Source organism: Triticum dicoccoides, chromosome 6B, assembly GCF_002162155.2.
Source record: "Triticum dicoccoides isolate Atlit2015 ecotype Zavitan chromosome 6B, WEW_v2.0, whole genome shotgun sequence".
In the NCBI taxonomy this organism is placed as follows: domain Eukaryota; kingdom Viridiplantae; phylum Streptophyta; class Magnoliopsida; order Poales; family Poaceae; genus Triticum; species Triticum dicoccoides.
This window is the reverse complement of record NC_041391.1, coordinates 52,622,966-52,640,691: the sequence shown is the minus strand read 5'-3', so window position 1 is coordinate 52,640,691 and position 17,726 is coordinate 52,622,966. Positions and strand designations below refer to the sequence as shown.

Below are 17,726 nucleotides of genomic sequence, written 5' to 3'. Positions count from 1 at the left end.
TTTCAATCTTGGCATACTCAAATAAACTTTACATTAAAAGGAGGTTCAAGAGTGATGGCGACCGATCATGGAGACCATGATAGGGAAGGAAGAAGTAGTGGCGGAGGTGGCATTGGTGACGGTGGTGATGGAGTCGACGGCGTGGTGGTGGCAACAACACATGGCCGACACTCGGTGGTGGCATCTCCTTCGATGTCTTCGTTCTCAGTCTTCCTTTAAGGAAACAATCTTTTGCACCGTCAAACAACTTGACGTACTTAAGCCATGGCTTTATCCAATGGAAGAAAACACAATATAATATGAAAACCAAACCTATACACGAGTTTCTCTCTTCATGCTCCTCATGGACTCAAGAGTTCCTCGGTTTCCTTCTGTTCCGTGGTGACACTACGCAATCTGGTACCGGCCTTATTACCCACTGACTGAGCATCATATGCATGCAAAAATAATATTAACTGAAGTTCCATTGATCGGTAGAAGAACATGTATACTGAATATGACCGCAATGCAAATAAAACAAAACAAAAAGGTTGAAGCAATCAAACATGAGGACTTGTTTAGGTTTGATTACTCATGAGTAAAAAAAGAAGACAGAGGAGTACATTACATATCCCTAAGCCCCTCTAAAAATCTTATGAGTTCCTTTTGGGGTAAAATAAAAGATCTTTTGAATTCACTACGAATCAAATGAGCCCGATCCGCAACACTAATATGAAAATCCGAGTTAATTCCTGGTTGGTTGAGATGACGTGGCCGGACCCAACCAGCAGCCAGCCGAGGTCGGGCAGAGCCAGAGCAGAGGCGCCTCACGTGACGCGAGTCGTCGTAACCCACACATCTACCCCCATCCCCTCCTGGCCTCCTCCACTCCTATCCCCCCCTCTCCGCTTCCCCTCCGAACCGCAGGCGGCGGCGGCGGCGGCGCACCAAGCCAGCGATCCCAACCCCTCCTCCCTCCACCGGCCGGCGCGTCCGCCCTCGTCCTGCTTCGGCCGGTCACGGGGCACCCGCTCCCGCCTCCATCCCTTCCTCCTCCCGCGGCCGGTCGCGGCGGCATGGTGGCGTGAATCGAGCGGCGCGGCCTGCGACGAAGACGAGGGGCGAGCCCGCGGCGGCGAGCTGTGGCACCGCGTCGTCGACGGATCCCCTCCTTCCCACCCCGCCCAGTCCCAAGGTATGCATAGACGGTAGACCCTAAACCTAAGCTCTTTTTTTACATCTGCTGCTGAACCCTGCCATGATTTGGTAGTACGTACTAGTTATGGGAACTCGTCGGTTGGATTGGGTTTGGTTTAGTTTGGTTGATTGAAGCACGCGTGGTTGCCCCTTGCTAGTGTGGAGTACTATGTGATTTTGGGGCTCTTATGTATATATGTATGCTGTGATTTCGATGTAGAAAAGCTGTTGGAGTGCTTTTGTATGGGTTTCTAGTTTGTAGACAAGGGACTAAAATATTCCTTATAGGATGATCAGTTGGAATTGAATGCGCAAGTGTGCATCTCATGACAAATATGAGTGTCCTGCTTTTCATCTCTACAAACAGCACAGAGAGTAGAGAACATCATGGTTAGTCTATTGTAGAACTTAGGTCCTGTGCATTTGATTCGCAACAACACAGCATAGGCCACTTGTGAATTAGTGCAGGAGTTTCATTTTATTTCATCATTCATACTTTTATGCTTTTAAGCTTAATCAACTGATTATTCTCACTCTTATGTCTTGGAGCTTTGAGAAGAGGCTGCACAATGGAGCTATCAAAGCAGGGCCAGGAACCCATGTCAGGTAGCATGGGATCTCAAGCACTCCCCTCTTCAAATATCCAACCTACTCAGACTGGGTATCCCGCTGCATTCTATCCACCCCTATCTGCTGGCTGGGGTGCACAGCCAATGTTCTCTACGGGAGCTTCGGTGCCTGTCAGTTCATATTATATTGTCCCTATGAGTCAACAAGCTGCTCAAGTTGGTGCTTCCAGGCCAGAGACTTCACATCCTTTATCTGTAAGCAGAGTATCATTGAGGCCGCCTCAGCAGGTGCTGAATATTCAAACATCTTTGCCAGCAATGACTGGATCACAGCTGTCGCCATCTGTTGCCGGAAAGAAAAGTGTTGCTTCTCCAAAGGTTCATATGATGAAATCTGCATTATCTGCCAAGCGTCCTGCACAGAAGGAGCTACCATCAAAGACTCAGCCTCAGCAGTTTGAATCTGTGCGATCAAAGTTCAGGGAGTCACTTTCTGCTGCACTCGTAATGGATTCTGACCAGCAGGATAAGAAACAATCTGCTCAGGACCTGCAGTCTGATGGGTCAGCAGACCAGAAGAAGGTCGAGGGAGATGAAGTGCAGGATACAGTGATGGCCACATCCAAGGATGCGAGTACAACCAATTCAGAGGTAGGCAATGCTGATGTTGATAAGAAATGTGAGGGAGATGACAAGTTAGGCTGTGGCATAGCATCAGACATGATCACAAGCACAAATGATGATACACAGCAACAACTAAAGCACCTTCCTTCAGAAGGCGAAGTATTAGGCCAAAGTATGGTTGTCACAGATGAACTCTTGCAAGGTCATGGCCTTTGTTGGGTTTCTGATTTTGCTGCTGGGATGCCTGAACCTGTGACACAACCTAATTTGAAGAGGGACAGGGCTTCTGATATTGAGCCTGGGGTTACAGGCAATTTGACAGAGTCTGAATCAAAAAGAATAAAGTCTACAGACGAGGCAGCAACAGATAAGGGTAGTATGATCCAGAAGGCTGAAAGCTTGGCATTTAGAATTGAAGAGGAACTCTTTAAACTGTTTGGTGGAGTGAACAAGAAGTACAAGGAGAGAGGCAGATCTCTTCTGTTTAATCTAAAAGATAAAGGCAACCCTGAGTTAAGGTCGAGGGTCATATCTGGAGAACTTGCACCCGATCGCCTTTGTTCAATGACTGCGGAGGAACTTGCTTCCAAAGAGCTCTCAGAGTGGCGGTTGGCTAAAGCTGAAGAACATGAAAAAATGGTTGTCCTTCCTAACACTGAAGTTGATGTCAGGCGTTTAGTGAGGAAAACACACAAAGGAGAGTTCCAAGTTGAAATAGAAGAAACTGATGGTATTTCGGTGGAGGTTGAGCTTGGGGGTAATGTTCTATCTCATGTTCCATCAAAAGCTGTTGAAAGTGAAACAAAAACCAATGATGAAACAAGTATGGATGATAAAACTGGTGTAGAAGTTAAGGACAAGGGTTCTGATGGCATGTCACAAGATGAGGATGGTGGGACAGGTGACAATGATTCATCAGGCAATGTTGAATATATTGAAAATGAGAAAGCAGATCTTATTGATGAACTTATGGTGGATGACTTGAAAGACGCAGAGAATCTTCCACCAATTCCTTCGCTAGATGAATTCATGCTGGGGTTAGATTCTGAACCACCTTTTGAAAATTTATCAGTTGGGACACCGCAAAAAGATCTCAGTGATTCTGATGAACCGAGCTCCACCTTAGAATCTGAGAAACTTCCTGAGACAGAAGATAAGCAGTCTGCACAAAAGAAGGCCAGATCTGAATCAGATGTGCCGGCTTTACAGGGTAAATCAGAGTCCAAGGCAGAATCACCCAAACAGAAGTCAGAATCACCCAAGCAGAAGGTTGGTTCAGAGTTGGTTCCTGATGTGCCGCGCGATGGAGAGTTAATCAAAACCTCCCCTGAGAAAGTCGAATCTAAAGAACCTGCTGCTGCTATTGCTAACATGTCGAATCCTGTTTCGACTGTGAACCATAAGACAACTGCTGTTCCTATGATTCGTGAGAGTATATGGGAGGGTGCGATTCAGCTTACTCTATCGTCACTCACGAATGTTGTTGCCATTTTCAAAAGGTTTGTTTCGTTGGAGAATTGTTTGGTTGTTACCAACGTAGCTTGTCCTGTTGATCTAATCACATTCCCTCTTTATTTTCATCATCTTAAAATGACTTTTAATTTTCCTTTAGTTATCATTCTGTATGTTGCATTCTTGAACTTGTTTGATGTCACTGTGTTATGCTATGTGCCTTCAGTTTTCTAATGGCACGGGTGGAAACCCACTCAATTAGGTAATACTATATGTTACTGAAATGGGACAGCTTCTATGCCACTATGTAGTTCGTGAGTTTCCGAAAAAGGATTTACCTCACCATCTACACTTTTTTCCGCCACAAGCCGTTGATGTTAGAAATGAAACACTCAAAACTGGAGTAAATCTAGTCACTCTGTCTTCGTTTTATCGGACCGTAGTGGTCTTCAGCCGGCTTCTGAACCACTCTTTCGAATGTTCACCTGCCGTTGCCCTTTCGCACCAACCATGCGGTATTAGAGATTCTAACTGAAGAATGAAATGCTTTTTTTGTAAGTGAGAATGCATTATTGGGCACTGGGCTTATATTCATCTTGCAAATAGTTATGCTTATGTGCAGTTTAGTTTGGGCCTGTACCAATGAATTCCTGTCTACCAAAAATGGCTGCGATTCCTGATTAAAAGATGTTCGGAGTTCTCAAAGGAGTAAGAAAAAAATAAGGCTGGTGAAAAAGAACAAATGAAAACACCACATGCAAATATGCTATGTCAAATTATTATACTCGGGCAACTTTTTGATTGCATGTTTCTAATTTACGTAGTTATGCTAAGTGGCAAACAGTTGCGAAAGAAAATGTTTAACGTGCGAAGCACATGCTACTTGCTAGTACAATTAAGGGGGGCACCAGTTGCTTAGTCTCTCACCGTCTCACATGTGGAAGTTAAATTATTGCGCATGATCTGCATGAATGAGAGGATAAACGTGAGTGTTAGCTCCTAAACTAATGAATATGGACTGCTTTTTGGCTACGTGTTACCTTATTCTGTACTTCATATTTGTATTGGTTCTGACATATCATAAAATTTCTCTTGTACAGTGGTGAAAAGCCATCTGGGAAGGAATGGAGTAGCTTAATTGAAATCAAGGGGAGAGTTAAACTTAGTGCTTTTCAAGATTTTCTCGAACAACTTCCCAAATCTAGGAGCCGCGCTATAATGGTAATTCTGTTTTGAATGCATAATTTGTTTCTAGATGATGTTCTTACTGGAATGATTATGGTTTTACACATTTATGCTGGCTACTTTCCATTATGTTGTGGATGGTAGATAACTCTCCATGTTATAATCACACGCTCATTAGAGGTCAATGGCATATGTCCATCTGGTAAAAGAAAAATGAAATCAGTGATGAGAATAGATGTTTTGATCCCTCTCGTGTCCAGAGCTCAGAATTTTGGAGGAAAATAGCCTCCAGATTTTTATAAAATTCCTCTAAAGTTTCTACCTTGAATGGGTGGGATATTTCAAAAAGCAATACTAGTACAATGGCATCTGTCATGTTTTGAGATTTTCATAATATCTAGATCCACTGTTGTTTAGAGGCAGGGACATGTGCAGGTGTGTTGTTACTTTTATGCTAGTCGCCAGAAATTTTCCTAGCAGGTGCGCAAGAAATCTATATCTGTACTTGCTTGATAGTGTGTGTACTTCTCAAGCTAGCTGGTGCATATATTTTGAATCAGAACAGTATATGTACTTGTAATTGTTACCATTATGCAATTAGATTGGTACTGCCCAATTGAATTATTTCACTAGATAGCGCAAGAACTGCAAATAATAGTGTTGTATTCCTTCTAGGATTGTATTCCCACTTGTACTGCTTATGTCTACATGCACATAGTTAAATTATGTGTCCTGTGCTGCATTGAATTCTCTGTTCCGTCATCGAGAATCCGTTCCATCTGTTTTAAGTACCTCTACTGCTACTTTTATAGGTAACTGAGCTGTGCTGGAAGGAGGGTTCGTCGGAGAGTGGCCGCCAACAACTCTCGCAGGTTCCTTTTCTAAGTCAGATCACCCATCATGAGCTTAGCAGAGTTTTGATGATTGTTTTCACTAAATTGGCTCGTTGTTTTGCAGACAATTGATTCATATATTGCAGATGAGAGAGTGGGACTAGCTGAGCCTGCAGATGGACTGGAGCTGTACCTGTGCCCTCCTCAAGGGAAAACTGTGGAGATTCTCTCCCAGCACCTGCCAAAGGAGCACTTGGGTGGTCTCGCTGTGGCAGAAACGTCGATAATTGGAATCGTCGTCTGGCGGAGACCCAGCGTTCCTAGGGTGTCCTCCCATCAGAGGCATGATGGTTCCAAGAGGCAGTCAGCCCCAAGGAAGCCCCAGGTTACCGGTTCTACTTCGGCCCATAGGCCCTCCGCGCCCCAGAACTCTCACGGCGTGCCACCAGGTTTTCCCAACCAGCGCCACCACCAGCACCAAGAGGAGGATGTAACTGATGACGATGTGCCCCCAGGCTTCGGGCCTGGCGTTGTTGCGCGCAGGGACGAAGACGATCTTCCTGAATTTAATTTTGTTAACCCCGCTGCTAATGTAACGACGCATGCCTTCAAGGGCCAACGGCATGTAGCACCGACCTCTGCTCGCCCAGTCGAGCAAATGAGGGAATTGGTTCAGAAGTATGGTAAAAGATCATCTGTTGAATCGCGTCCTTGGGCTGACGACGACGACGATGATATACCAGAGTGGAACCCCATCCAGCAAAGTAGGCAGCCGCCACCATTCACACCCACCCCGCAGCAACCACTCCCACCACCACCACCGCTGCCGCCCATGCAGCAGATCCACCATGCGTACCAGCAGTACAACCCAAGTGCAATGCAGCCTCTCCTTCCCCAGGTTGCAATGCAGTACAGCCTTAGTAGCCAGCAGCAGCTCCCCTTGGTCCAGCAGCAGCAGCAGCTACAGCCCTCGCAAACATGGCAGCAGCCTGGTGCCTGGTGGCCGGCAACGGCGCAGCAGGTTGGGCCGGCCGCCGCTGGCGCTGCTGCCCCAGCGCCCCAGTATGGTGGTGTGATGATGCCCAATGGTAACAGCGCCCAAGCTGGGAACCTAGGTGGCGCCCCCTGGGGACCGAGATAGAAAGGAAGGTGTAAAATTTAGCTCTCTTGTTTTCTTTGTAGCTGCCAGCGTCAGTTCTAGTGTTGGTTTCTTTTACCTCTTTTAGCTCACAGATTCGTGTAAGTATGTGTACACCCCTCCTGTACCCGAGCATGTAATTCTAGATGCCTGTGTGGGTTGTATTCGTAATAAACATCATAGGATCTGTCGCTCTGAACCGTTGCTCTCCCTGGACAAAGACATTCTGTTCGTCGGTCCGCGGCGCCGCGGATAAATTTGGCAATAATGTTTGGACGCAGAAAATAAGTTGTAAACGGTTTGAAACTCTGAAGTGACATTTTGATGCGCTCGGATTAATAATGTTAGTGAATTATAACTCTGGTCTTCCCTTCAATCAGTAGCCATGATGGTTGAGGCAAGAGACCATGGGAGATGCGCTTCTATTTTTGTGCAATTGATGTTCCGTACGACGTGGGTTGGTGGATGGGAGCTGTCTGCCCCTGATCTTTTGCTGTTGTTCCGCCCGTGCATGATGGGCTGTCGGGACTATTCCTGTTCTTTTGAAAAGGCTGCAAAATATTACCCTGTTTTTTTTTTCAGTAAGCTTATAAGCGCCTTTTATCTGCAAAGTAACATATTACCTATGCTCCAAAATAGATATGGGGTTAGAGAAAACGTACCATCAAACCTTTTATTACATCACATGGCGAGGGATTTTACTCATGTTCGATTTGAACATTGTAATAGAGAAGCAAACTCTGTTGCAGATGAACTAGCTAGGCTTTGTAAATTCTCTCTCCCCAACTCTTGGTTTGATGATGCTCCTATTGTCATCATGCCCCTCCTTGTAAAAGACGATGTGTTGATTGCGAAAAGGGGTGATGATATGTTCAAAAAAGAAAGAAAAAGTGAACACCAACGTTTGGGCTCGCCAGTTTAATTATCGAATGATGGTACATAGAGAAATATGGTCAGAACAGGGTGTTGCATTTTCAATGCAAACCTTGAAGAAAAAAGGGGGTCTACTTCACGGATCTTTTTTTTCAGATCATTTTCTACCAAATTAGATCATGTCTGTAACTACAAAAGAGAACAGAACATTTATTTATTTATTTTTGCAGCACCATCGCTACTTTGGACTACGAGCGCAGTGGTCAAGCTCCATGGAGCCCTTTTCTGAAACATTCAAAAAGACACGTTTCAAAATTTCATCAGATTCTGGAAAACAGTTCCACATTGACATATGGATGTACTACAAGTGTGTAAATTTTCACGAGAAAAAAATATTGGCACGCGAGCCATACAGGAAAGTGAAAATTGTTGGTTTTAACAGTGAACAGTACATAGAATGTTCACTGTTTTCAAAATCATAATTTTTTTTTGTGTACCTCGTGTGTTGATGCATTTTCGCATGAAAATTTGCACACGTGCAGTATACAGTATTACAATGTGATTTGTTTTCTAAATTTTTTTGAAACTTCAAAGTAAAAATATACAAGGTCCATGGAGCTCGACATTTCTTCTTATCAGTATACTACTTCTTTTACACATTCAATGCATAACAACCCTGATTAAATCCATAATTAAGATTTCTAAAAAAGTTTGCTCATAAGAAAACCCAACCATTTCCTGCATCCACTCATCTGTTTTTAACATTATAAGTTAGGGGAGAGAATTGTTCCAGTCAGAAAGTTAAGCTCATTCCTTTTTATTTGTACCAAAATTGGAGCCACACTCTATTTGCTTATCAACTAGACAGTATATTTTTAAAATTATTTTATTCTTGCATGCTATTTTTCATTCATTTTTAATCTACATATATTCATTGACACTTTTTCCTAGGCGCTCCATGATATTCTCCCTATACCTGATTCACAAAGAATAATTAACTAGTTATGCTAGATTTGTTGGTAAGATAGTTTTTTTTTTGAAACGGAGTCATAAGATTTGCCTCATCCATTAAGTAAGAGAGGTGCATATAGTTTTGTTACACTTACACACATCCCATATGAGGCTGCTATGGGTTTCTAGCAAGAACGTTTCTTACCTACGCAAAAGCCACAACGTGATATGCCAATTGCTATTTACCCTTCATAAGGACCCTTTTCATCGAATCCGATCCGACTAAAGTGGGAGAGACTGGCACCCGCTATCCACCTTATGCAACAAGTGCATGTCAGTCGGGGGAACCTGTCTCACGTAAGTGTACGTGTAAGGTCGGTCCGGGCAGCTTCATCCCACAATACCGTCGAAACAAGATAGGACTAGTAACGGTAAGCATATTGAACAAAATCAACGCCCACAACAACTTGTGTTCTACTCGTGCATAGAATCTACGCAATAGACCTAGCTCATGATGCCACTGTTGGGGAACGTAGCAGAAATTCAAAATTTTCCTACGAGTCACCAAGATCTATCTATGGAGAAGACTAGCAATGAGAGAGAGGAGTGCATCTACATACCCTTGTAGATCGCGAGCGAAAGCGTTCAAGAGAACGGGGTTGAGGGAGTCGTACTCGTCGTGATCCAAATCACCAAAGATCCTAGTGCCGAACGGACGGCACCTTCGCGTTCAAAACATGTGCAGCCCGATGACGTCTCCCGTGCCTTGATCCAGCAAGGGGAGAGGGAGAGGTTGGGGAAGACTCCGTCCAGCAACAGCACGACGGCGTGGTGGTGGTGGAGGAGCGTGGCACTCCAGCAGGGCTTCGCCAAGCACCGTAAGAGACGAGGAGGGAGAGAGGTAGGGCTGCGCCAAGAGAGAGTTCATCTCGTGTGTTTTGCAGCCCCCAATACCTCAAGTATATATAGGGGAAGGGGAGGGGCTGCGCCCCCATCTAGGGTTCCCTCCCTAGGGGTGGAGGCAGCCCCAAAACCCATCTAGGGTGCGGCCAAGGGGGGGAAGAGAGGGGGGCGCCCTAGGGTGGGCCTTAAGGCCCATCTGGACCTAGGGTTTTGCCCCCTCCCACTCTCCCTGCGCCTTGGGCCTTGGTGGGGGGGGGGGGGCGCACCAGCCCAACTGGGGCTGGTCCCCTCCCACACTTGGCCTACGCAGCCCTCTGGGGCCGGTGGCCCCACCCGGTGGACCCCCGGGACCCTCCCGGTGGTTCCGGTACGTTACCGGTAGCACCCGAAACCTTTCCGGTGACCAAAACAGGATTTCCCATATATAAATCTTTACTTACGGACCATTCTGGAACTCTTCGTGACGTCCGGGATCTCATCCGGGACTCCGAACAACATTTGGTAACCACGTATATCTATTCCCTATAATCCTAGCGTCATCGAACCTTAAGTGTGTAGACCCTACGGGTTCGGGAACTATGCAGACATGACCGAGACAACTCTCCGGTCAATAACCAACAGCGGGATCTGGATACCCATGTTGGCTCCCACATGTTCCACGATGATCTCATCGGATGAACCACGATGTCAAGGATTCAATCAATCCCGTATACAATTCCCTTTGTCTACCGGTATAGTACTTGCCTGAGATTCGATCGTCGGTATCCCGATACCTTGTTCAATCTCGTTACCGGCAAGTCTCTTTACTCGTTCCATAACACATCATCCTGCGATCAACTCCTTGATCACATTGTGCACATTATGATGATGTCCTACCGAGTGGGCCTAGAGATACCTCTCCGTCACACGGAGTGACAAATCCCAGTCTCGATTCGTGCCAACCCAACAGACACTTTTGGAGATACCCGTAGTGCACCTTTATAGCCACCCAGTTATGTTGTGACGTTTGGCACACCCAAATCATTCCTACGGTATCCGGGAGTTGCACAATCTCATGGTCTAAGGAAAAGATACTTGACATTTTAGAAAAGCTTTAGCATACGAACTACACGATCTTGTGCTAGGCTTAGGATTGGGTCTTGTCCATCACATCATTCTCCTAATGATGTGATCCCGTTATCAATGACATCCAATGTCCATGGTCAGGAAACCATGACCATCTATTGATCAACGAGCTAGTCAACTAGAGGCTCACTAGGGACATGTTGTGGTCTATGTATTCACACATGTATTGCGGTTTCTGGTCAATACAATTATAGCATGCATAATAGACAATTATCATGAACAAGGATATACAATAATAACCATTTTATTATTGCCTCTAGGGCATATTTCCAACAGTCTCCCTCTTGCACTAGAGTCAATAATCTAGTTCACATCACTATGTGATTGTAATGAATCGATACCCATGGGGTTTGATCATATCTCGCCCGTGAGAGAGGTTATTAGTCAACGGATTTGAACCTTTCAGATCCGTGTGTGCTTTGCAAATCTCTATGTCATCTTCTAGATGCAGCTACCACGCTCTATTTGGAGCTATTCCAAATAACTGTTCTACTATATGAATCCGGTTTACTACTCAGAATAATCCGGATTAGTGTCAAAATTTGCATCGGCGTAACCCTTTACGACGAACTCTTTTACCACCTCCATAAACGAGAAAATTCCTTAGTCCACTAGTTACTAAGGATAAGTTTGACCGCTGTCCTGTGATCCATTCCTGGATCACTCTTGTACCCCTTGACTGACTCATGGCAAGGCACACTTCCGGTGCGGTACACAACATAGCATACTATAGAGCCTACGTCTGAAGCATAGGGGACGACCTTCGTCCTTTCTCTCTCTTCTGCCGTGGTCATGTCTTGAGTCTTACTCAATACTCACACCATATAACACAGCCAAGAACTCCTTCTTTGCTGATCTATTTTGAATTCCTTCAAAATCTTGTCACGGTATGTATTCATTTGAAAGTAATATTAAGCGTTTTGATCTATCCTTATAGATCTTGATGCTCAATGTTCAAGTAGCTTAATCCAGGTTTTCCATTGAAAAACACTTTTCAAATAACCCTATATGCTTTCCATAAATTCTACATCATCTCCGATCAACAACATATACTCATCAGAAATGCTATAGTGCTCCCACTCACTTCTTTGGAAATACAAGTTTCTCATAAACTTTGTATAAACCCAAAATCTTTGATCATCTCATCAAAGCGTATATTCCAACTCCGAGATGCTTACTCCAGTCCTTAGAAGGATTGCTGGAGCTTCGCACACTTGTTAGCATCTTTCAGGATTGACAAAACCTTCTGGTTGTATCACATACAACCTTTCCTCAAGAATAATGTCGAGGAAACAATGTTTTGACATCCTATCTGCAAGATTTCATAAATCATGCAGTAATTGCTAATATAATTCCAACAGATTCTTAGCATCGCTACGAGTGAGAAAGTCTCATCGTAGTCAACTCCTTGAACTTGTCGGAAAACATATTAACGACAAGTCGAGCTTTCTTAATGGTGATACATACCATCATTGTCCGTCTTCCTTTTAAAATCCATCTGTACCCAACAGCCTTACGCCCATCAAGTAGTTCTTCCAAAGTCTATACTTTGTTTTCATACATGGATCCTCTCTCGGATTTTATGGCCTCGAGCCATTCGTCGGAATCCGGGACCACCATCGCTTCTCCATAGCTCGTAGGTTCATTGTTGTCTAGCAACATGACCTCCAAGACAGGATTACGTACACTAGTAGAAAAAGGGTCAAATGTGAGACACATTAGTCCCGGTTTGTAACAGAACCAGCACTAATGTGTCCATTAGTGCCGGTTCCAACGGCTAGGCGGGAGGAGCTCTTTAGTACCGGTTCGTGCCACGAACCGGCACTAAAGAAAGTGGTGGCAGGCTGTTGTCAGAGTGGGGCCCTTCCAGCACCTTTAGTACCAGTTCGTGGCACGAACCGGTACTAAAGGTCGTCCTATATAAACCCTTCGTCCACCCGCACTCTGTTCTTCCCCCTTTCCCCTCTCCCTCTCCTCTATTCTTCCCTTCTTCCTCTCAAGTTCATCACAAAATTTGCCCCAAATTTGTCAAGATTTGCAGGCCCCCATCCATTCAAATGATCACCAAGGTTAGCAACTTTGTCCTTTCATCTCTCATTGCTAGATTAGCTCTTGCATTGGTTTATATAGTGATTAATTGTGGGTTTTAGTAATTTGGGAGGAATTATATGTGGTAGTATTTGATTTATATGCAATTTGAGGTCAAAATAACACTTAGTTTGCATATGTAGGTGTGGTTTACTTAGTGCCTTCTAAATCTCCGTCGTAACCACCATCGATCGCCCGCACCGTCCCGTCGCCGGCACCACCTTGTGGTCAGCCTCTTGTTCATGAAATTTTATATAAAAAAATTGATGTTTGTGTGATTTGGATATATAGTTACTCGTATAATAATTATCTTACCCGTACGTTGTTTGTTATACATAGTGCCATGGTTTTGATATCCGTCCCCGTCGGCCCTCGTCCTTGTTATGATTCGGATGTGGTATATTCTCTTTTAAAACTATTTGTTGCATTTCGTGTTTATGACAAATTATACCCATCAAGTTGACATAGATATTTTTATCTAGGAGGTATGTGAACCGGAAATTCCAACCGACCCTATTGTCGAGAGGTTAAATTTAGTTGAAAGAGAAAACGAGTACTTGAAAGAAAAATTGAAAAGAATTGAGGGGGAGAAGATGGAATTGGAGTTGCATGTTGCCGATGTCGTCGATGATCACAAGATCAAGATGGAGAAAATGCGCTTGAAGATTAGAAAGATTAGAAAAATATGCCATCGATAGTGAGGCTTGGTATCATTATGCTGTTGGATCAATTGTTACCTTAGTTGCGATCTTGATCGCATTTGTTGTTGCATTTAAATGCTTCAGCTAGAGAGTTATTTGTTTGTTGCATTTAAGTGTTGTATGAACTTTATGTATGAACTTGTATTAATTTGGTCTATTTGGTGTTGTGTAATGAAGATGAGCCGGCAATGGATGTACAATGACCTATGCTCTCCCCAGTTCGTTGAGGGCGTGCATACTTTTCTGCTTGCGGCTGAGGCAAACAAGCGGGCGGATGGTTTTATGCCTTGTCCATGTGCTGGCTGTAAGAATGGTCGCAATTACTCTACGTCAAGAACCATTCACGTCCACCTGTTTGAGTCCAGTTTCATGCCCCACTATAATGTTTGGACCAAGCACGGAGAAAGAGGGGTTATGATGGAAGACAATGAAGAAGAAGAGGACGACGACAGCTATCCTGGCCATGGGTTCCCTGAATACGATGATACAACAATGGGGGAAGAAGCTGAGCCGGTAATGCGGGAAGAAGCTGAGCCGGCAATGCGGGAAGAAGCTAAAGAAGAGGCATCAGATGAGCCCATTGATGATCTAGGTCGGGCCATTGCCGATGCAAAGAGAAACTGCGCAAGTGATTTGGAGAAGAAGAAGTTGCAGCGCATGTTAGAGGATCACAAAAAATTGTTGTACCCGAATTGCGTAGGTGACAAGAAAAAGCTGGGCACCACACTGGAATTGCTGCAATGGAAGGCAGAGAATGGTGTATCTGACAAGGGATTTGGAATGTTGCTGGTAATGATAAAGGATATGCTTCCAAAGGACAACGAATTTCCCGAGAGTACGTACGAAGCAAAGAAGGCTGTCTGCCCTCTAGGGTTAGAGGTGCAGAAGATACATGCATGCCCTAATGATTGCATCCTCTACCGCGGTGAGTACGAGGATTTGAACGCTTGCCCGGTATGTGGTGCATTGCGCTATAAGATCAGCCGCGATGACCCTGGTGATGTCGAGGGCGAGCGCCCCAGGAAGAAGATTCCTGCCAAGGTGATGTGGTATTCTCCTATAATACCACGGTTGAAATGTTTGTTCCAAAGCAAAGAGCATGCCAAGGCGATGCGATGGCACAGAGAAGACCGTAAGAAAGACGGAAAGTTGAGAGTACCCGCTGACGGGTCGCAGTGGAGAAAAATCGAAAGAAAGTACGGGAAGGAGTTTGCAGATGACGCAAGGAGCGTATGGTTTGGTCTAAGCGTAGATGGCATTAATCCTTTTGGGGAGCAGAGCAGCAACCATAGCACCTAGCCTGTGACTCTATGTTTGTATAACCTTCCTCCTTGGTTGTGCATGAAGCGGAAGTTCATTATGATGCCAGTGCTCATCCAAGGCCCTAAGCAACCCGGCAACGACATTGATGTGTACCTAAGGCCATTAGTTGAAGAACTCTTACAACTGTGGAATGGAACAGGTGTACGTGCGTGGGATGAGCACATGGGGCAAGAATTTGACCTAAAGGCATTGCTGTTCGTGACCATCAATGATTGGCCTGCTCTCAGTAACCTTTCAGGACAGACAAACAAGGGATACCGTGGATGCACGCACTGTTTGGATGATACCGATAGTATATATTTGAATAGTTGTAATAAGAATGTGTACCTGGGACATCGTCGATTTCTTCCGAGCAGGCATCCCGTAAGAAAGAAAGGCAAGCATTTCAAAGGTGAGGCGGATCACCGGACGAAGCCTCGCCACCGTACTGGTGCTGATGTACATGATATGGTCAAGGATTTGAAGGTGATATTTGGAAAGGGTCCTGGCGGACAACCTGTTCCGAAGGACGCTGGCGGACGCGCACCCATGTGGAAGAAGAAATCTATATTTTGGGACCTGCCATATTGGAAAGACCTAGAGGTCCGCTCTGCAATCGACGTGATGCACGCGACGAAGAATCTTTGCGTGACCCTGCTTGGCTTCTTGGGCGTGTATGGGAAGACAAAAGATACACCTGAGGCATGGGAGGAGCAGCAACGTATGCACGAAGAAGACGGCATACATCAGGGTCATGCAAGCTACGCTCTTACCGAAGAAGAGAAGGAAATCTTCTTTGAATGCCTGCTCAGTATTAAGGTACCGTCTGGCTTCTCGTCGAATATAAAGGGAATAATAAACATGGCAGAGAAAAAGTTCCAGAACCTAAAGTCTCATGACTGCCACGTGATTATGACGCAACTGCTTCCGGTTGCATTGAGGGGGCTTCTACCGGAAAACGTTCGATTAGCCATTGTGAAGCTATGTGCATTTCTCAATGCAATCTCCCAGAAGGTAATCGATCCAGAAATCATACCAAGGTTACAGAATGATTTGGTGCAATGTCTTGTTAGTTTCGAGTTGGTGTTCCCACCATCCTTCTTCAACATCATGATGCACGTCCTAGTTCACCTATGCGAAGAGATTAACGTTTTGGGTCCTGTATTTCTACACAATATGTTCCCCTTTGAGAGGTTCATGGGAGTCTTAAAGAAATATGTTCATAACCGTGCTAGGCCAGAAGGAAGCATCTCCAAGGGCCATCAAAATGAGGAGGTCATTGAGTTTTGTATTGACTTTATTCCTGACCTTAAGCCGATTGGTGTTCCTGAATCGCGGCATAAGGGCAGACTGGATGGAAAAGGCACGCTAGGAGGGGAACAAATAATATGTATGGACGGACATTCTCTCACTGAAGCACACTACACAGTTCTACAGAATTCCGCCTTGGTGGCTCCGTATATGGATGAACACAAGAATTTGCTACGCTCCAAACACCCGGAGCGGTCTGATGACTGGATTACACGTGAACAAACCAGGAGTTTCGCCAGCTGGTTGCAGACACGTACCATGCATGACACCTCTATTGAAGATGACCTGTACTTGCTGTCCCAGTTACCATCTTCGAATGTAATGACTTTCAAAGGGTACGAGATAAATGGTAATACATTTTACACGATCGCCCAAGATAAGAAGAGCACCAACCAAAACAGTGGTGTCCGCTTTGATGCAGAAACCAAGACGGGAAAGGAAACATATTATGGTTATATACAGGACATATGGGAACTTGACTATCGACGTGGTTTAAAGGTCCATTTGTTTCGGTGCAAATGGGTCAATATGACACGAGGCGGGGTAACGGAAGACCCGCAGTACGGAATGACAACAGTGGATCTCAACAATCTTGCATATGCAGACGAACCATTCGTCCTAGCCAATGATGTGGCACAGGTTTTCTATGTGAAGGATATGTCTACCAAGCCAAGAAAAAGAAAAGATAAGGAAGCGAATGCATCGTACGATGAGCCAAAGTGGCACATAGTTCTTTCTGGGAAGAGAAACATCGTGGGAGTGGATGACAAGACAGACAAGTCAGAAGATTATGAAAAGTTTGATGAAATTGCTCCATTCACAGTGAATATTGACCCGAGCATCCCGTTAAATGATGAAGATTTTCCATGGTTACGGCGCAAAGGGACACACGCGAAGAAAAAGTTTCACACCCAAATATCTGGTATGTGATCGGCTTCACTACCATCACTTTCTTCTGTGTTTCACGCCCAGAGGGGAATCTCTGTAATAGTTAGGGTAGTTATGTGTTTTGGCATTTGAAACGCGAAGAAATTTTATGTGCAAACAAATTCTTTCATGCCTTTACTGATTTTTAAAGTTAAGTTATTCACAAACTAGTGATTCACACTAATTTCAAATAATTCAAAATTTAAACTATTCAAATTTGAAAACTATGGGCACTAACAGAAAGTTTGTAATTTTTTGTACCTAAAGCAAAAATATTCACAAAGAAACTCTAAATACACAAAAAAAAACAACACAAAAATAAATAAAGCAAAAAAATAAAATAAAAAAGCCCGCCTACTAGGCCAGAGCGGCCTGCATACGACTAGAAACCCAACCTGTCGTTGGGCCAGGATGCAGGCCCGCAAAGGCCAAGTGGGCCCACAGGGCAGCAAAGAACACGTAGGCCCAGTAAGCCTGCTTTGGAGAGGAGCTCGAGAGAGCGACCACACGGGGGTTTATAAACCAGTGCGGTCGCCCCTCGGCTAGCGAGGTGGGACTAAACTTGCCG

At 44.8% G+C, this 17,726-nt stretch overlaps 1 protein-coding gene across 1 annotated transcript; it reads left to right on the top strand.

The window, feature by feature from the left end:
* The first annotated feature begins 864 nt into the window (after nt 1-864).
* On the top strand, nt 865-7,172 carry LOC119325463 (death-inducer obliterator 1-like). Its single transcript, XM_037599205.1, has 5 exons — nt 865-1,174; nt 1,726-3,868; nt 4,922-5,042; nt 5,819-5,878; nt 5,964-7,172. The coding sequence occupies exons 2-5, from the start codon at nt 1,746-1,748 to the stop codon at nt 6,978-6,980; spliced, it is 3,321 nt and encodes a 1,106-aa protein (XP_037455102.1). The 5' UTR covers nt 865-1,174; nt 1,726-1,745; the 3' UTR covers nt 6,981-7,172.
* Nucleotides 7,173-17,726: the final 10,554 nt, after the last annotated feature.